The sequence below is a fragment of the Azolla caroliniana genome, unplaced genomic scaffold, assembly GCF_043228905.1.
Source record: "Azolla caroliniana isolate FFs.n. ecotype wild unplaced genomic scaffold, voAzoCaro1.0.p SCAF_1, whole genome shotgun sequence".
In the NCBI taxonomy this organism is placed as follows: domain Eukaryota; kingdom Viridiplantae; phylum Streptophyta; class Polypodiopsida; order Salviniales; family Salviniaceae; genus Azolla; species Azolla caroliniana.
The window spans coordinates 231,071-250,177 of NW_028230436.1; the positions used below are offsets into that span (position 1 = coordinate 231,071).

Consider the following 19,107-nt stretch of genomic DNA (forward strand, 5'->3'; position numbering starts at 1 on the left):
AGCATTTATGAGTAACGTCCTAATGGAACATTAGATTGAAGTTATCTTCCAATAAAATAGTTTAATGTTTTAAATTAATGTCGCCATAAGTAATGGCCAAAGTGCGGTGAGTTTCCTCTATTTTTAAGATTTTAAATATAGTGAATTGGTTAAATAGGTAACTTTAACTAAAAAGGACGATTCAAAAGTAATTTATATTTGTGTGTCCACATTTGATTGTGGACCCCATTGTAATGTGATTGTATGTGTCACATGTTTCAATTGATGTACCATTTGCTATATGTACATATTTGGCAATGAGAAATAACAATGATGGTGGACCCCATTGTAATGTGATTGTATGTGTCGCATGTTTCAATTGATGTACCATTTGCTATATGTACATATTTGGCAATGAGAAATAACAATGATGGTATGACCTACGAGTGGACATGTCATGTATCTAGTGGAAATCTCAACGTTTAATATATTGAACTCACTTTTCTGACATGGGTATTTTAAATTAGGTAAAGTTTCCGTATGACGTACGTAGTGAACCTTTAGAAGCCCACATGTAATAAACTAAGCTTGTTCCTTGACATGTACCTATTCTACCTATGATGAGGTTAACTATGTTTGGGTGGTTGATTGTGATTTATGAGATAGGGCCTAGTTCATGACGACAAATTAACTTGGGTGATAAATTAAAAGAGAGAGAATGGTGTGCTTTCATGCTCAAGAGAGACAAAGTGGTATAGGCTACTTAGATATTATTTGTTGTGGTGGTTCCCATGGAAAAGCTGAATATAAGGGTATGCGTTGACTAAACTAAACCGAACATCATAATTTTAGTTAAATGCATTTGCATATATGTATGTATACCTTGCTTGAGTAATGGCAATATATGGCTCCGCTCATTCAAACTTGGAAACACACCAACCACAATTCAAAAGATAGTTGACCAAATCTCTAGTGACTAAGTATCTAAGGACTTCATAAGATATTGTTATATTCTTCTTAAAATTTTATATGTATTCTTCTTTATTTTAACCTATGTGCTCTTTGTTATATATAACCCTAGTTATTTTCCACTATGAAATTTGTGTATGTCTTTTCTTTTTATATGATCATATGTCTACATCTGTTATTTCATTTTCTCCATTACGGATTTAACATCCCTCCAAATTAGTGACTTCAAACAATGTTCTCTCCATATGCAAATAGATGCTCAATCTCTATTCCGAAGCACGTGATAGTTGTCACAAATTGGCACTAGTTTGTGAAGTGTGTTTGCGTGGCATTCTACCATTGCATTTTTTTACATCATTCCCTTCTTCATTTTGGATGGCAAAGCCATGCTATACATACCACCCCTATACCATGTATTGAGACTACGATTAATTCTTGGAGCAAAAACGGAGAAAGACAATAAGGGGAAATTTGTTTACAAGAATTGCGCTTATTTATTTTGTACAAATTGGGAGTCTTTTTGGGCCCAAGGAGCACCTTGATCAATTAAGAAGTTACATTTAATGATTCTCTTTCTTCTCAATCTCTCATTCTTCCACCCCGTATTTAGGGTCGGAGGTTCTTGTGGTTGTTCCACCTCTTGTCACTTGGCGATAATGCATTTGGGGCATCTTAAGTATTCTTACAATTACGCGTTTTATGTACCAGTGGTTTAATGATTCATTGTTTCTCAAACCAATTACGCACTCTTAGAATTCGATAGTCTATGACTAGGGTAAAGGAAGGCCATTCATTGTGTTTCATCACTTAATTCAATTGTGGCATATTATTTAAGTGAACAATGAGCTTGATTTCCCTCTTCTTCCCCTAAACCTGTTCTGTAGCATTTTGGGAGGGGCATTTGGTGTCTCGCTTATCTATTAGAGCTATCATTATCTTTGTCTTTCTTTTGTTGTAATGAACAAGATTTGGAATATCGTTTTGGCTATTCGAGATGGTTTTGTAATTGATCAAACCATATATTGTGAGGGGCATAATGTAATCCTATATTGCTTATCATGGGTGCAATAGGGAAGACATTGGTACAACCCTCACAAACAACCAAAACCAAGAACCAATCCATGGTTGAGTGAGAGATGGTATGGATTGTGGCTAAACATAACACATGCAAAAAAAATTAAGGACAATTATATGTAAAGAGACCCAACATAAATTTAGTTGTGAATGCCCAAATATCAATAGATGTTAGACATGTGAACAAGTAGACTCTCAAGTGAATACCCAAATATAAAGTGGATAGACAAAATCTCATAACGTGATTATGATGCTCTCTAAGCTCTATTATATGTGTTATGTAGGAAAGCTTGAATCAAAGGTGAATTATTTTGAAAAGAAACACAACATATGTCATACTAGTAATAAGAGGCTTAGCTAAAGTCACAATATAAGGTTTAGTTATGACTTATAATATATGTAAAGTGGCAATGTACCAATGGGCTTGAACTCTTTTTTTGTCGAATTGTTTATGAGATTGATCTCCCTTCAAAGTTGACCTTACAATGTGGAAGTGCCAAAAATGGAGAAACCACTCCTAATATGTCTAGTCAATGTATACCTTCTTGCAACTATGTATGCCCATCCAAATCTCCACGTTTGAACATAGCAAACTTACATTCTTAAAACCTAGAAGCAACCATTGTCGTTTATTATAATGTTTGGACAAGATGAGAGTTAAGACTCTGTAGGTAAGGCCATTGATTATAATGTTTGAACAATATGAGAGATAAGACTATATAGTTAAAGCCTTTGATTTTCCACGCAGTGCCACTAGAGTTATTATTTCGAGATCATTACCGACCCATATTCGTATTATCAAGAGGAAAACAAAATACCAAAAATAATTCCAAAGCAAAACCGATCAAGTTCTTTTTTATTACCAGAATACCCCTACGTGGCCTTCACTACGAAGAAGAGGAAGGTTGAAGGTTTTGTTTGCTTTGAGTTTTGGGTAATCGATTATTAGGAAGGGATGGAGGATAATGGTCTTGGCCAAGCCCTGAAACAGCGTGGATTCCGTCTGGGCTTCTCTCCGGGGAAAGGACGATGTCTTTTTGCTGAAAGAAATTTCTCACGAGGTAACGTGTTCTTGTGCGTGTATTTGTTGTTCATGAGCTATGTGCTCGATACATACATGTATATATATCTGCACATGTATTTATCGTATATATACATCAAGGTGTATGCCTATGTATGAATGCATGCATGCATGCATGTATGTATGTATGTATGTATGTATGTATGTATGTATGTATGTATGTATGTATGTATGTATGTATGTATGTATGTATGTATGTATGTGCATGTATGTATGTTTGTCTACATATGTATTGTATGAATATACATGTATGAGCACTGATGTGAAAATAAGCTTATTTATGAAGTACGAAAGGGCCATTGTCTAAATTCAAAGACCTCAACCAACTATAGCAGTCCTTGAGAATAGTCCGATGATAACAAAAAAGGCAACTTGTATAGAATGGCCAAGACTAGTGTTTCCTGTGGAATGCATTTGAAAGAAATGCTTGGAAAACCCTATTTTTTGTGTAATTTTAAATTGCACTATTTGTGAAATGTCTTGAAATTACCAGATTGTTTTGAATATACAAACATCCAAACCATTGGGATGTTACTTCAGAAATAATGCTACAACTTAGATGAAAGAGTGCATCCTTCTGATGAAGTTATTATTCCCCAACGCTGAAATTCCAACACCTTGTCAGTTTGGTATAGTACCTCATAATCACATGTTTGAGATGTATTCTGACCTTTGAATTCTTTAATGATATCTTCTTGCACATGCTGCCTTTGAGACAGTCTCTCTCTACCTGGAGATGCATACCATTTCACTCTCTATGTTCCTCTTTTGTGATGTCTGATCTCATCTCGATAGTGAGACATTAGCAGTGTGTGTGCCCCTCAATAGGAACATGATACTGATGAATTATGGATCATGGTGTTTCTTAGCAATTGATATTTTGTCAATATAAACTACAATGTTGCTCTATGAATGTGGACTTGATCTCTACAAAACTCAATGTGTGTGATGGATAGTCTGACATACGGAAGGAAATGGCTATGATATGTTTGTTCACAGTTGCAAGGACATTTTCTCACATGGATTATACCTATTTATTCTTTATTTTGTAGCACTATATATTCACCTATTCTTGAAGTAAATGAATCTTTAGCTATAGTACAGGATATTAGTTAGGATTGTGTATACCTCAAATTTGTAGAAGAATCCCTTATGTGCTTCGTTGTTTCATTCTGTGATAAGTGATCGTGGAAATTATTCAATGCATAATGTACGAAGCATTACTTATGGAAAGAAGAAAAAGTTTATTTTCATTCTACATGCATATCTGTTAATGCTATAACTTGCCGGATTAATGCAGGAGAGTTGTTACTAGAACAAAGCCCATATGCAAGTGTATTGAATGATGATTTGAAGAAAAGGTGCGACGGATGCTTCAAAGAAGGTTCTAAGTTCAAACGATGTGCAATTTGTAGAATGGTTCATTATTGCAGCACAACTTGTCAGGTTCTTATTCTCAGACATAGCTCATGTTATTTTGAAAATCAAGTGGTTTTCATGATACATAAAATTTTCTTGATAAGTTGCCTTCTCTTTTGCATGCTGGGTGTACCTATATAAATCTATGTTGAGGAACAGAAATTATAATTACCAAAAACAACTTATGCAGCAGGGCATATTCTGTGTACAAGCTGTCATACCGGTGACCAGTGGCTAATCTCTTTTTGTTGCCACTGAGGATGCTATCATTTTTAATATGGAGCCTCCGACTGGTGGTAGAAGAGTAATGTTGAAGTCACATGTCTATAATGCTCAAATGCTAAAGAAATCACACAGTAAGCATGGTTTCCTCTAGTTATAAACCTTCTCTAAGATAAAAAATACCAGAAGACCATCATCAGGGAATCCAGCGATGTGTGAGTATTAAGTTCCTCTGAAATGTAATATTGTCATCTAAAATACTTGTACCGGGCTTGTTGTGTAAAACAAATGTTCAGAGCCATAGCTTTTAGATTTATGATGTATAATAAATCATGCTACAGTTGGTTTTACGTTAGGTACATAATGTCTACTTGTATTTTCTTCATGTGAATTAAAATCCTTAATGCTTGTGATTTTGGTGGCGTTGGCATTTCCTTTCCTCTACTTGTGCATGTTGTTTTGTTTGCTATGAAGAATTAATATGGTACTCATGCTATGGTTGGTTTTATGTTTAGATGTCTGCTTCTATTTTCTTCATGCTTAACGCTTGTGATTTTGGTGGCATGGGTATTTGCTTTCTTCTCCTTGTGCATGTTGTTTTGCATGTTAATATCCTTAATGCTCGTGATTTTGGTGACATGGGCATTTCCTTTCTTCTCCTTGTGGATGTTGTTTTGCATGTTATGAAGAGTTAATATGGTATTTGTTTTGCTGCAGAAACAAGAATGGCCGATCCACAAGTATGAATGCAAATGTTTTGTTGCTCTGTTGGAAGAAAAGGGGCAAATTTTGACATCATCACTGAGATTGATGCTGAGGATACTTATCAAACGGCACTTGCAACAGAACAAGGTTCACAAGGAGGAAAAAATCCTTCTTTCTCTGATGATCATTTTTATCTTTGAAAGCAGCATTATATCAATGTTAAGGTATTTATTGTCATGAACATGTCCAGTCTGTCAGTCTGGATAATCTGGATAACTATCAGATTGTGGATGCTTTGCCTACACGTATCCAATACTGCTTTTAAGGAAGGTTAAGAGAAATATAAAACTATGAGCTGTGTAATATTACTGAGTTAATGATTTTCAGGTCATACATTTTGTGTACCTTATCGTTGAAGATTTCAGATTTTGATAAGGTACCTGAGCAGCAACTTATTCTATACGCCCAAATGGCAAATATCGTGAAATCACTTTACAAGGAGGAGGATGTTGAAATCAAAAAAATTACTCAAAATTTTTGCAGGGTATGGAAATTTTGTACCCAAGTTCTCCTAACTTCTGTAAAGTTTCTGACGGATATCAAAATCTAATAGCTAAATAAGCACTACGGATAGTTTAAGTAGTGGATGTTCCATATCTTCTACTAAATAATATCAGTATGCTATTTTGATGGTTTAACTAGTAGATGCTCTATATCTTCTAACCAAGTAATCTGTATACTATTTCGTGGAGGAAGCCGTGATCAAATAAGTCATCTTAGCACAGTATAATCAAGCAAACAGAGAATTGTTGAGGTAATGATGGTAGGTAGTTAAGACAAGCCCCCGTGTACTGTGAATAATTGACCAAGAGAATAATTCTAGGGTTGCATTGTGTTTCAATTTGCCGTTTGTTAATGGATAGAAGGAAACGCCATCCCTTGGAATTAGTTGCCTGAATTCCTGTATGTAAGTGTACAGCTCTTGTGAAGGCGCTACAAGTCAAGAGAGATCTGCATTCAGTACTGAGATCAAAGAAAACTATCACGTGTCAGCTATTAATTTACAATAGTAAATTCATATGAGATAAACTTAGTGAGAAACTGATAGACATTGTAAATAAACATTCCCTAGTGTTGATAACTGCTTCAACTTGTTGCAGTTAGCATGTAATGCCCACACTATACTTGATGGAGAATTAAGACCTTTGGGCACTGGCCTGTATCCTGTACTTTCGATTATCAATCATAGGTAAGTGACATCTTTATTTCTATGTGTGTACTATTTGCAGTTACTAATATAAATATTGCTTTGATGCTTGGTACTGATGGTCAATATTTCAGTTGTCTTCCAAATTGTATCCTCATGTTTGAAGGAAAGAGAGCCAGTGTTCGGGCGCTTGAGCCAATCAGCAAAGGATCTGAGGTACAATGAAGTAGTGTGTTATGTGGGCGTATTTTAAAAAACTGTCTTATGGCTAGCCACTTGGCAACTTGTTGGCCATGTCCTTTTAATAAAAGGGCCACATCTCACACTGAGATTTCCCTTCTGTAATATACGATATTATTAAAAAATAACACAACCTCAAACTCTCACCCTTGTCACTGGAGTAATATCTTGACACTAGGATTTCTTTTAATATTGATTTTGTTTTCATTGAAGGTGTCCTGCAGAACCCAATTATGAGAATGTGTAGGCTGGAACACAATCTTTTGTCAATCTAGGAGATTACATTGCTTACTTCAAAGTTGAGGGAAAGGTTAAATTAGGTGAAGGCTGATGCTGCTTGATTTGCCATCCAGGTAATGGTCAGTTATGTGGAGCTTGGTTCAATCACTGTGACACGGCAGAAAAGCTTGAGAGAACAGTACTTCTTTAATTGTGATTGTCCTCGCTGTCAAGCACAGGTTGAGACATTTCTTATATTGGTACTGCGTCTGGTGTCAACCTGTCCTCGCTGTCAAGCACAGGTTGAGACATTTCTTATACTTGAGTGCAGATGCATCCTGATGGCATGATGGAAGATGCACGTATGGAGGGATTTATGTGCTCAAAGTGCGAAGGACTACTTCTATCAGTTCCAGGTATGTTTTTCACTGTAGATTTTACAAGACTCCATTCCACATCCTTAAGTTTTATCCTGAAATACAGGGGATACTGAGAGGATGTTATGCCAAACATGCAGTGCAAAGCATGACAAGCACATGATATTGAAGGAAATGGAGGAATGTAATGTCTTACTTCAACAAGCTACAAGGCTTATTGCTTCAGGAAGTATCCACATTGTGCACTGGAAGTATAACATGTGTATTGTCCGTATTGTCATGGTTATTCCATATAATGCTTATGTTTCAGCAAAACATCTGAACAAAGCTTGCTAACTTCATGCATTACATATAAATGTTACCAAGTTTATGTTAGTTGATAAAAGTAATGTGGAGACGTGGAACATGTAAGAAACTCATGAAAACATTGTTTTAAATCCAAGTTGCTCTTCCTCCATTTTGTTTGTGGACCTTGATTGCATTTTAGATTTCTTGGAAGCAAGATATGCATTAGAACAACTTGATCAGCGCCAAGCACAGGTGGTCAAAACAGATTCTCTATATAGGATTAAAACTTTTGACAACTTGATAAAGGTGTGTCCCTTCAATCTACTTTATCTTCGTATGTTGCTGTATTTCATTCTGAAACTAAATGTGTTTTTCAGGTCTGCATGTCTTTGGAGGATTGGTCATCTGCACTTCTCTATTGTCGTAAATCCATTCCATCCTACAGAAGTAGGCCTTCTATCTGAGACACCACTATAATTTCTTGAATATGATGTATATCAGATTTCAAGAAATTTCCACATCATCAGTTTTGATCACCCTGATAAGCAGTGTCGATGTTAATTTTAATTTTAGTACATGTTATGTAACATGGTTTACTGTCTAACAAGGTTAGTGTACAGGAGTGTACATGCAGTACCATCCTTTACTTGGGCTACAGTTATACACCTGTGGGAAGCTTGAATGGTACACTAAAATATCGTTTCTGAAATTATCAACGTTAAACATTATTGTTGTGATTTTGTATTTCTAAAGATTTATTTCGATCACTTGATAAGCACATAACTGGTTCTAGGTACCTCGAAGATATTAAAAATGCTGTTAAGTCATATAGAAAAGCTCTTGGAATCCTGGAACACACACATGGACACAATGCAGAATTGGTGAGAACTTTGAAACTTTCTCTACAAGAGGCAGAAGCTACAGCTCATCATCTTTTGGGTGAACAGACATCACTTGGAAAACCAGTCTGTTGAATTAGTGAGAACTTTGAAGCTTTCTCTTGGAAAACCATATGAGGAATCATGTCTATTTTTCTTTATGAAAGTCACAGCTCATTTTTTGGTGAGAAAAACCTTTAAATAGTTTCTTAGTTCAACACATCAAGAAAGATATTATTGTAGAGAAATAATGTGGCAATGTATATATGTGGGATCTAGCTTCAGCTGTCCAACTTGTATTCATTTACAGTTCTTTAGAATGTTAAAATTGTTTAAACAGAATTTTTTTAGAAATTTAGTATGTTTCACATTGTTTAAAACCATAAAACATATTTTTAAACATACAAAAATATCTCATCATCCACATGCAGTATACGAAGTATTTACAATTCTTTAGAATGCTCCGAATGGAGTAAATAATCTTCAATAATAATGTGATTATAAAATACAAAGTGATATACAAAGCAAATTCCATATCGGCAAAATACAAACGCTGCACAAAACTAAAATGACAACACCAACACCAAGCACTGAATTTTCTCCTCATCCCATCTTCTGAATCCAAAACAATTATAAATAAATATTTGTCTGTCTCTTGGAAATAAAACATAATACAGTAATAACTCATTTTCATATCAGAGTTCTTTGTCTAACAGCAGTTTCGTGGAAGCATACAACCACTGATGTAATAAGATAATATAATATGCTCATTTCATACTTTGTAGAAGTTGTGTATTCAAAATTAAACAGCTGTTAATGGATGTAGCTAAAAGATTCTTTGTACAAAATGATGCAGCAATTACCAAACCCAGATAATTTTCTTGATTATAAAAACCAAAGGTTTTGTTTGTTCAATAGAGACGTCATCAGTTCCATTTCACTGTATGGATACCGAACTAAACACAATTTCTGATACTCATACTTTTATAATATGCATTGTGGAGTTTAGAGAACTTCAATACATATCAAATACAATATACAAACCTGATCGTATACCTGACATGTTTATGGGTGGGGATCTTCAGCACTTAGGTAAATAGCTTCCGCTGAATCATTTTCTCTCAAAACCAGTAGGTCCTACACATCAATTTCCAACTATCACTGGCACTAAAATAAGTCGAAAGTCTAAACGGGACAAAGCATTGATGGTTCTAAAAACACTTCTACAAGATTGACTATCCTTGTGTTTATGATTTCATAATCAAGATGCTGATGTGTGGATATGTTGGTATGAAATGTTCAACTGCACACATAATTAAGCTAAGGCAGATTTGTAATTCATAAGTAAACATATGTTTGGTCCTAACTTCTGTTATGTCAGTGAGAAAAAGGCATCAGAAAAATGTCCAAATCACAAACAGTCAAGTCACCTTTCTCAAATTCACCTTGCTCATTTGAGAAATTGCTCTTTATATCATCTATATCTTGTAGCTCTGATCTTAGCATAAAGTTCACTGGAGATTGACGAGCTGATAAATTTGGAGAGGCTTCGATTGTAGGTGTTGATCGTGGTGCTTGTAAATGTAAAGACAAAGGTGACTCCATCATTGGAGTAGTTTGAAAGGAAGTTATGGGTGAATTGAGTGCAGGAGTATGTTGAAAGGATGATAGAGGTGACACAGTTGCAGTTGGCAGAGATGATGAGAGTGTTGACAATGGTGACCTTCCTCCAGGAGGTAACATGTTCACCTTTATCCTGAAAAATAAAACTATTATAAGAAAAGAGAATAGCATATTAAATTTAACAGCTCACAGTGAAGTATAGACTTACTTGTTATGCACGTCTATATATTCATCAGTCTCATCCAGAATTTCTTCCTGCAATCATTTTCATTATCAGCCATATACCAATTGAATTTGTACAAAAACTACCTTTAATCAACATGAAGGATGCCACAACACACGACTACACACTACCAGCAGTTATACTTTGGCAGTTAAACCTTTGGAAAGACTAGGTTTCGGATAGCATGACCTCCCATATTAGATCATTGACACTACTTGTAGACCTAAATACTAGTATACTCTTGACCATAGTTTATGATGACTCTTGCATTTCAGTTCAGTTCAATAATTTGACCTTCTCCAAAACTAGATAAAGGAATGCATAGTTGTATAGCCAGTGCTCTTTTTTAGAAGATGCTAATCAGTTCGCATCCCAGCTTGCACCTTTAAAAGAATCAACGTCAAAGCACAATGGACATATAAAAAACACATCCTCTCAGCACCAATTAAGCTGGGGACATCACTACATATATATCAAAGGTCAGTAATACCTGCAGGAGTTCTTCAATCACATCTTCCATTGTAATGATCCCAACAACCTCTTCATCCTGGGGAAAACTAGGAACAAACTGTTCACTAATTTCCAAAAAATCATCTTGAGTTGTGCGTTCCCACTTCTTATTTCTCTGACTGTGATTTTCTGCTCCCCATTCATCCTTTCTAGAAACTGAGATAGCAGGTCCAATCGATGGACTTCGTTTCCCCAGAAGTACATTTCCAGAATCAGCCAGAATATCAGCTTCAGGAATATCCACTGTCGAAGCCATAGGTGAGGCTGTTCAAACAAATTAGAACAAGTATTTGAAGAAGTCATTGCAGATCATCAAGTTCCTTTAATCCACATATTTATATATAGCATGAAATTGGCAATGAATTTTAATTATAGAGGATTGGTGAATCGCGATGATTGTTGATGAATGCTCATATGCAATATTAATATGAGAATACACATCCAGGCTACCACATTACACCTTGCACAACCCTGCCTTCCATTATCCTTTTGTGTCTTGGGTTGCCTTTTTTTCTATCTGCAAGTCCTTTTATTTCCTTGCTCTTGTTGATAGCATCCAGCTTCTCTTGACTGTATTTTACGACTGCAGCCATATGGCTGTGTCCCTTCTGGAACTCATTCAGAATGTCATATAATGGCATGTTTTCTTCAACCCTTTTACAAATAGAAAACTATCTCGATTAGAATGTTCCCCTGAATTCACATACCTGCATCAAAAAAGAGAAAGCACAGGAAACATAAAGCACCGTGGAATTTTTCGTATAGTTGCATGCTGTCTCACTGGCATCTTATCTTCGGGTCGAGTTGTGAGCAAATTCTTTACCTGTAAAATTAATGTCTACTAATTTAAAGAAATTCTGAAGAAGTTATTCTCAATGTAGCATATCTTCATAAGAGATAAATTTGTAAGCATCCTAAAGCCTGTTGTGGACATGTCTATTACTTGAGGACAGTTACCCTTCTAACACAATGTACATGTGCATTTACTACAGGTGTTTTTTTACTGTGCACATTTGTTCTCTCCAACACATCCCCTTCATTCCAATAGTAAACGAATAGGCTTTAAAAGTCCTAATGTTTGCATTCTGATCACAAATTTCTAAAAAAAGTGCCAAAATCTCTTATTGCGTTCCAAATAATATCATGCCTCATAGCCTACTACTCATTCTTGCCCTAGGGAATGTGGTAAAAGCTGTGCCAAACCCCACAAAATCAAAATAAATCCATGGGGCTTTAAAAATTCTAATGTTTGCATTTTGATCACAAATTTCTAATAAAAGTGCCACAATCTCTTACGGCATTCCAAATAAAGTCATGTCTCATAACCTACTACTCATTCTTGGCCTAGGGAATGTGGTAAAAGCTTTGGCAAAACCCACAAAGTCAAAATAAATCCATGGGGTATAGGCACTAGATGTCAATGATAACAAAGAACATGTAGCTAGACAATCTAATCCACAGAGGTATTCAAATTTTGTTGATCAATCACCCTAATCAATAGAAACAGATTGTGAAGCTACCAACTCTTATGAACTCTATTTGAAGTCCACTGTGGAGTTCATAATCTGAATTAAAACACAAATTACAGATTTGACTTCTCACAAATAGCTAGTACTGCTTCATTAACATAGCAGTTATGCATCTACACCAAGACACTTTCTTGATAATTGCTATAATAAATACTCACCAAGATCAGCCCAATTATATTCGTCGGTGACCCTGAATATACAGGAACCCGACTATGCCCTTTCCTCATTATCAAATTCATCATGTTCCTGTATAAAAAGAGAACAAAGTCACAAACTCAATATTATTTTACTGTTGCCATTTTTAAAGTGAATGAGTAGCCATACATATCAAGTACAGCATTGACATCAACAGAGAAAGTGTCAGAAATAGGTGTCATAGCATCCTTCGCTGTCTTTTGTGTCATTTCTAATGCACCGGTAATAATTGTCGTCTCATCATGTGTTAGTTCACCTCCTTTCCCAGCCTGTCCATAAACAACACTACTAAACATTAACATGCATGAACTAGGAGCCACAATGCCATTATTTTCTAATAAACTAGTCCCATTTTAAATTAACTTCGAGTTTCCAAAGAATAAATCAATAACTATATTAATCAGAGATAATATCATGCGCGATTATTAGCATAAAAGAACCAAATAATTACATTAATAGAAGATAACATCATGCACAATTATTAGCATAAAAGGAACAAATAATATCTCCTATTAATATGATTATTAGCATAATTTAATATATAGGAGATAACATCACACACAATTATCAGCATAAAAGAACCAAATAATATCTTGCTATAACAGAGAGACAGAGACAGAGAGATAGGGAGAAGAAATGTAGGCTCATGAACATAAATTTATTCAGGTTTCTCCTCTTTCTTTCCAACCACGGATTTCAGAGGAAATGGAAACCTATGCATCGCATTATGTTCACAGAAAAAACATGAAGAATAGGATATGATCCGACTGTACCAAACTGCAATCTATACATGTAGGACTGCAACAATGGACAGACCTTAGCATTCTTCATGGTCATTCATGGTCATTCATGGTCATTCATGGTCTTGACACTATTTGTGCTGGTAGCTTTTAGCAAACTGTTGCAGAACCCTCACAACTCTACTTAGTGTTCCAGTTCAATGATGACAAGAAATTGATCTCCGTTTGGCAGTGTAATCAGTGATCTAAATGACACTCATCATCTATTTTAACTTTTTCGCAGATATAATGATTTTCTTTGAAACGAGGTAATAACCTCGTCACGATAATCTGCTTCATAACCTGGCAGGTTTCATGGAGGGATGCTGCATGCTGATCACGCACATTGGTGCAGTGAAAAGGAGCACAAAACTGCTTCCATGTATTAGGGTATTGTACAGAGTACAACAGTCAAATTGCAGTGGGATTTGTTGTGAAATGCATGTAATTGGAATGAAGAGTCGTATATAATACAGGCTATCTATCATCAAATTGATTCAATTTGTTAGCATCGGTGCTAATTCAGTATTATGTTTCCCACCAGTCTCCTCTCTCCTAATTTATGGAGATAAAAACGGCCAAAGCTATTCTCCACTAGATAAAACAAGACTGCATACAAATGGGTCCAAGTGTATCGTAATCATGTTGCCTGAATTTACACAGTGAAGCGAGCTTCATTTATGATGGTACCTAAGATTATTTTTTAATAGAATTCTGTGAATTTCATGACTGAAGAACATGCACACACTGTTTACTACAAGCAAACAAAAATTTCTTGTAAGCATTGGATTTAATGCAATACCTCATTCCCATGCATATTAACAAGAGTCATCAACTCTGCTCTCCGAAACAACGCTAGATGACTTTTTCCCAGCACAAAATCCAATAGCTGTATAGTCCAACAGAAAAAGTTTGATTACCTTACCTTCTACTGAAACAATCAAGGAAAGAATATTATAACGAGTGACTAAAACACCCGTTTTCACTTAACTTCCAAAACATCTCTCCCAAAGAAACCTATTCTACAAACGTGGAAAATCTACTGCTATATATATAGAATAAATCTTCTCTTTAAATGCAGGTAATACCAATATAGGGTAACCATCTAAAACATCTCTCCTTTTACACCACTTATCACATCTATAAGCTATACTTACACACTTCAAATGCTCTATTATAGCCAGCTTTTAAACTTTGCATCAAGAAAACTAGAACTTCAGCATAGGCCCAGCTATCCAAAGTTCATTTTCCAAGATCATGCACTTGAAGCCTCCAACACAACATCTTACAAAGAATAAAGTTTCAAGGGTGAAATATGCTGTCACATGTCACAACATGCATTGCAGATGCTATACTCTCTGAAAATAATATTTCGGTGAACATTTCCAGTGATGCAAGACACAAATTGAACTACTCGAAAAGCTCCACCTGAGCTAAGGGTTGACTAAATCAAAACATCTTAGTCAAAATTAATACCTTGCTGATAGGATATGTAACAGGGAAAAATAGAATGACTAGAACTCGTACAACAGGTGTCATTGCTGCACCAACTGCTAAGCCATATCTTGTGCAAACAGCTTGTGGGAGAATCTAATAAAAGAACAACAAACTTCAGCACAAATTACATTCCAACATTACACCTGAGATACACTAAAAAACGTAATATACCTCACCAAACATCAAAATCAGTGTTACTGATATCAAGATGGCACCCCAAGCATTTACCAATGCATCAAGAAATATGGGCAACGCCTGCACATGCCAAGATGGAAAAAGAAAACTAAAGTGCACCACCTAAAAACCAGAGGTAACTAGAAAAGGAAAAATGTATAGCATACCTCCATGGCAAGAGCATTACCAATTAAAAGGGTGCATAGCAATAAATGTTGATTCTTCACAACTGGGAGAATTTTTGCTGTCCGTTTGAAATCAAACTCATTAGAGATTACAAAATACATTCGCTATATCAATACTAATAGAAGAGTTCCAGTGCACAAATAAAATAAGTCTTTCCTGACTCATTTAGTCTCATACAATGGAGAAGAAAAATCAATTAAAAGTATAAACGGATAGTGAGTGAAACAACCTGCATATTTCTGATCCTTCGCGGTACCAGATTTGATCAAAACTTCTAAGTCCACAAGACTGAGTGACATCAATCCAAGGGTGAGTCCAGACATCATGCCAGCAAAGAGAACAAGCCCAGCAATGATGAGGAGATAAAGCCAAAAAGTCGGTCCACAACAATGCTCTGTCATTCTGTATTTGACAGTTGCAATAATTCAGAGAACCCGATGTTTAAACTCTTTAAAGCCTGGAGGCCTATATCAGAGTGCTCGTCAGTCAAATGTTGGGAACAATAGCATTTTCCTGTCAGCAATCCAAGGAGAATTTCTTGAAAAGGTGAATTATCGAGTTCACCATGTTGAACGAGTAATCAGCAGGTGCGACCTGCAAGTTAATGGCAATGACGAATGCCTCGAATTTGGTAGAAACTACAAATAGTGATGAAGAAAACGTGCATGAATTAGTATTAAACTCATTATTTTATAATGACAAAAAATATAATACATACATCAAGCTATGCACACCATAAGACTAAATAAAATGTGTGAAGATAATACGGATAGGCTGGCCATTTTGGTAGAAACTACAAACAGTGATGAAGAAAACGTGCATGAATTAGTATTAAACTCATTATTTTATAATGACAAAAAATATAATACATACATCAAGCTATGCACACCATAAGACTAAATAAAATGTGTGAAGGGAATACGGATAGGCTGGCCATTTTGGTAGAAACTACAAATAGTGCTGAAGAAAACGTGCATGAATTAGTATTAAACTCATTATTTTATAATGACAAAAAATATAATACATACATCAAGCTATGCACACCATAAGACTAAATAAAATGTGTGAAGGGAATACGGATAGGCTGGCCATTTTGGTAGAAACTACAAATAGTGCTGAAGAAAACGTGCATGAATTAGTATTAAACTCATTATTTTATAATGACAAAAAATATAATACATACATCAAGCTATGCACACCATAAGACTAAATAAAATGTGTGAAGGGAATACGGATAGGCTGGCCATTTAGTATCATGCAGGGAGATCTGATACAAAGAAGCAGATAGTATATCAGGAAAATCGGCCGTTAAACAGGAGATGTATGATAAAAAAAATAACAATATATGTAAATGATAACTGCACGAAAACAAGAAAATGAATGTGTACTAAAGGAAAGGCTGCAAACCTGAGACTTGTTCATAAAGACAAAGAATGCGTACTGGAAGGCAGTACCGAAAATTTGAAGGTATAAAATCAAATGATCATACACAGAGGGGTTATAGACAAGTGATTGTATGAAGGAGATGTTGTTCAAAACCACGAGTGAATACCAGAACCTGTACTCACAGAAACCTAAAGACCAATAAGCGAACGAGGAAAAGAAGTAAAAATGGAAGACTTCAGATTGAAAATGAAGACTGCAGTTTAATACTGAAGATCTAAGATAATATCAGAAATCTGCAGACACAGAAGAAGCATGAAGCGTGGCCAAAACGATGAAAGAAATGAAGATATACATGGGCAGAAAACTGGAGAGAAAGTAAACGCGTATGGCGTAGGAAAATATGTTAAGATGAGGATTTAAGATTAGAGAATGCTACATAACCAGAGACATTTCGCTTACGCAGCAATATAAGAAGAAGCGAGGGTGGTGTGTGAAGAAGGTAAGTATGTAACACGAACTGTTAAAATGATGATTTTGGCGGTGCAGGTTATGGAGCTATTATTATATTCACAACGATTCTTTCTTTCTTTCTTTCCATCTTTTTTCTTCTCCTCCGGGCTCTTCCTTCCTCTCTTTCTTTTTTTATCTTCTTCTTCTTCTTTTATTGTCCTTCTTCTTCTTGTTGTTGTTGTTTCTTCTTCTTCTTCTTCTTCTTCTTCTTCTTCTTGAAGCTGCTTGTTGCTTCTTCTGTTTCTGCTGATCTTCTAACTTAGAGAGTGCCTGCCTGCCTCTCTCTATTCGTCCTTCTTTTCTGATACTGGGCGTTCCTTCTGTTACTTCTACCTTTGCATCGATCGTCTTTTATATATATGTATATGTATATATATCATCACCATTATCGTCATCGTCATCGTATCCTCTCTATTATTACGTCGACGTCATCAACGTCTACTTCTGCTTCTACTTCCCTCGTACACACGTACATACATACATACATACATACATATACTGTATACATATACATACATACAGTATGTATGTATATGTATATTGCGTGTGTTTCTTTAATTTCTTCTTTCTGGTGCGCCTGCTGTCGTCTGTGTGTGTGTTGTGTGTGTGTGTGTGTGTCTGCGACTGAGTGAGATCAGAGTTCAGAGTGAGTTGAGTACATACTGTCGACTCTCGACTGTGTGTGTGTGTGTGTGTGTGTGTTTTGTGGGCTGGAGGAGGGGATGCGCACTGCTCTCTCTCTCTCTCTCTGTCTCTCTCTGTGTCTGTGTCTGTGTCTGTGTCTGTGTGTGTCTGCCTTTTTCCTGAGTTACATACATACTACATATAAGTCCTGCGGCCGGCCTGAGTAGTCGGCTACAACAAACACCACCAAAGTAACAAAACAAAGCAAGCAAAAAGTAATGCGAATGAGTCTATATAATATAAAAAAGTCTCTTGAAAAAATATACATACACTGTACATTAGAGTATGTACATACATCCATACATACATACATACATGGAGGAGGAGTGAAATACATATGTACTACATACATGGAGCTCCTCCCCCCCCACACACAAACAAACTCAATAATAGCTCATTGCCTCCCTCCCTCCCTCTTCTCTGTGCCTCTCCCCTCTTTCACTACACACACACACACACGTGCTCGCCTGCTTCACAACAAATTTGGTTTGGTAAATAAGAGAAGAGTGTAGTACGTACATACACACGTATTGATATACATATGTACACACACATATATATATATATATAAGAGAAGAGTGTGTTTATCGTGTGCAATGACATATACTAACTCTACCTTCAGCTATATTACATAGAGGGAAAGAGAAAGAAAGAAAAATAGAGACCCCGCTACTAGCATTTTCTCTTTAATTTGTGCTACATCCACCCATATTTGTGTGTCGCACAATTTACATCAACTCATTTGTGTAATTTCATTGTGTTGTCACCGATGTTTCATCTCAATTTTACAAGTTACTATGTCCCGTGTTCTTTTGTGTGCATCTTACCATGTCTTATGCCCCATGTGCTTTGTTGTACATGGTGTGCATGCACAAAAGCACCGTGTGGGCACTCCCCTAGTAAGCTACACCAAGTCACCACCCACTCCACTAGTAACAATATATATGCCGAAATAAAGTTTTTTATGAGCACTCACTAGTGGAATCAAAGGGGATGATGCATATTCCAGCGATACCATACAATTCCTTCCACCCCATAGTGAGATTTTTCCATGACTTCTATTTTTATATGCCTAGTGGTGTGTAATTGAAGTGTTATGATTTTATCCTATATTACCAAACAAGTTATGACAATGCTTACATTGATAAAAACA

The 19,107-nt window shown here is 35.9% G+C and overlaps 2 protein-coding genes across 5 annotated transcripts; one reads left to right on the forward strand and one right to left on the reverse strand.

Annotated features, from left to right (window-relative positions):
* The first annotated feature begins 2,910 nt into the window (after positions 1 to 2,910).
* On the forward strand, positions 2,911 to 8,946 carry LOC147868063 (histone-lysine N-methyltransferase ASHR1-like). Of its 2 annotated transcripts, XM_087314790.1 has the most exons (15): positions 2,911 to 3,083; positions 4,404 to 4,549; positions 5,462 to 5,596; positions 5,700 to 5,754; positions 5,875 to 5,993; positions 6,610 to 6,698; positions 6,791 to 6,872; positions 7,250 to 7,354; positions 7,447 to 7,531; positions 7,599 to 7,721; positions 7,980 to 8,086; positions 8,158 to 8,227; positions 8,401 to 8,464; positions 8,574 to 8,719; positions 8,764 to 8,946. In XM_087314790.1, the coding sequence occupies exons 1-15, from the start codon at positions 2,978 to 2,980 to the stop codon at positions 8,769 to 8,771; spliced, it is 1,440 nt and encodes a 479-aa protein (XP_087170916.1). In that variant the 5' UTR covers positions 2,911 to 2,977; the 3' UTR covers positions 8,772 to 8,946. The 2 variants fall into 2 exon arrangements, with proteins under 2 accessions (XP_087170916.1, XP_087170927.1); XM_087314801.1 differs by lacking the exons at positions 2,911 to 3,083; positions 4,404 to 4,549 and adding an exon at positions 4,773 to 4,878.
* A 182-nt stretch (positions 8,947 to 9,128) lies between these two features.
* On the reverse strand, positions 9,129 to 17,332 carry LOC147868064 (DUF21 domain-containing protein At2g14520-like). 3 transcript variants are annotated; one of them, XM_087314817.1, is made up of 15 exons: positions 17,279 to 17,332; positions 15,604 to 16,012; positions 15,356 to 15,432; positions 15,186 to 15,269; positions 14,994 to 15,107; positions 14,320 to 14,406; positions 12,868 to 13,007; positions 12,702 to 12,789; positions 11,761 to 11,837; positions 11,475 to 11,668; positions 10,995 to 11,278; positions 10,490 to 10,536; positions 10,089 to 10,414; positions 9,715 to 9,795; positions 9,129 to 9,273 (listed from the first exon to the last, which is right to left on the reverse strand). In XM_087314817.1, the coding sequence occupies exons 2-14, from the start codon at positions 15,773 to 15,775 to the stop codon at positions 9,770 to 9,772; spliced, it is 1,716 nt and encodes a 571-aa protein (XP_087170943.1). In that variant the 5' UTR covers positions 15,776 to 16,012; positions 17,279 to 17,332; the 3' UTR covers positions 9,129 to 9,273; positions 9,715 to 9,769. The 3 variants fall into 3 exon arrangements, with proteins under 3 accessions (XP_087170943.1, XP_087170952.1, XP_087170961.1); XM_087314826.1 differs by lacking the exon at positions 17,279 to 17,332 and adding an exon at positions 16,558 to 16,695 and having other exon boundaries at positions 15,604 to 15,887; XM_087314835.1 differs by lacking the exons at positions 15,604 to 16,012; positions 17,279 to 17,332 and having other exon boundaries at positions 15,376 to 15,432.
* Between the last annotated feature and the right edge of the window lie 1,775 nt (positions 17,333 to 19,107).

What these genes read in the sequence shown, in the direction of transcription:
- LOC147868063 (XM_087314790.1), top strand. Translation starts at nt 2,978, where the DNA reads ATGGAGGATAATGGTCTTGGCCAAGCCCTGAAACAGCGTGGATTCCGT. An exon ending in CTTTCGATTATCAATCATAG is followed by an intron (nt 6,699 to 6,790) that starts GTAAGTGACATC and finishes TCAATATTTCAG; the next exon opens with TTGTCTTCCAAATTGTATCC. An exon ending in ATCCATTCCATCCTACAGAA is followed by an intron (nt 8,228 to 8,400) that starts GTAGGCCTTCTA and finishes GTTAGTGTACAG; the next exon opens with GAGTGTACATGCAGTACCAT.
- LOC147868064 (XM_087314817.1), bottom strand. Translation starts at nt 15,775, where the DNA reads ATGACAGAGCATTGTTGTGGACCGACTTTTTGGCTTTATCTCCTCATC. An exon ending in GAAGGATCAGAAATATGCAG is followed by an intron (nt 15,433 to 15,603) that starts GTTGTTTCACTC and finishes TCAAACGGACAG; the next exon opens with CAAAAATTCTCCCAGTTGTG. An exon ending in GTCAATGCTGTACTTGATAT is followed by an intron (nt 12,790 to 12,867) that starts GTATGGCTACTC and finishes CTTTTTATACAG; the next exon opens with GAACATGATGAATTTGATAA.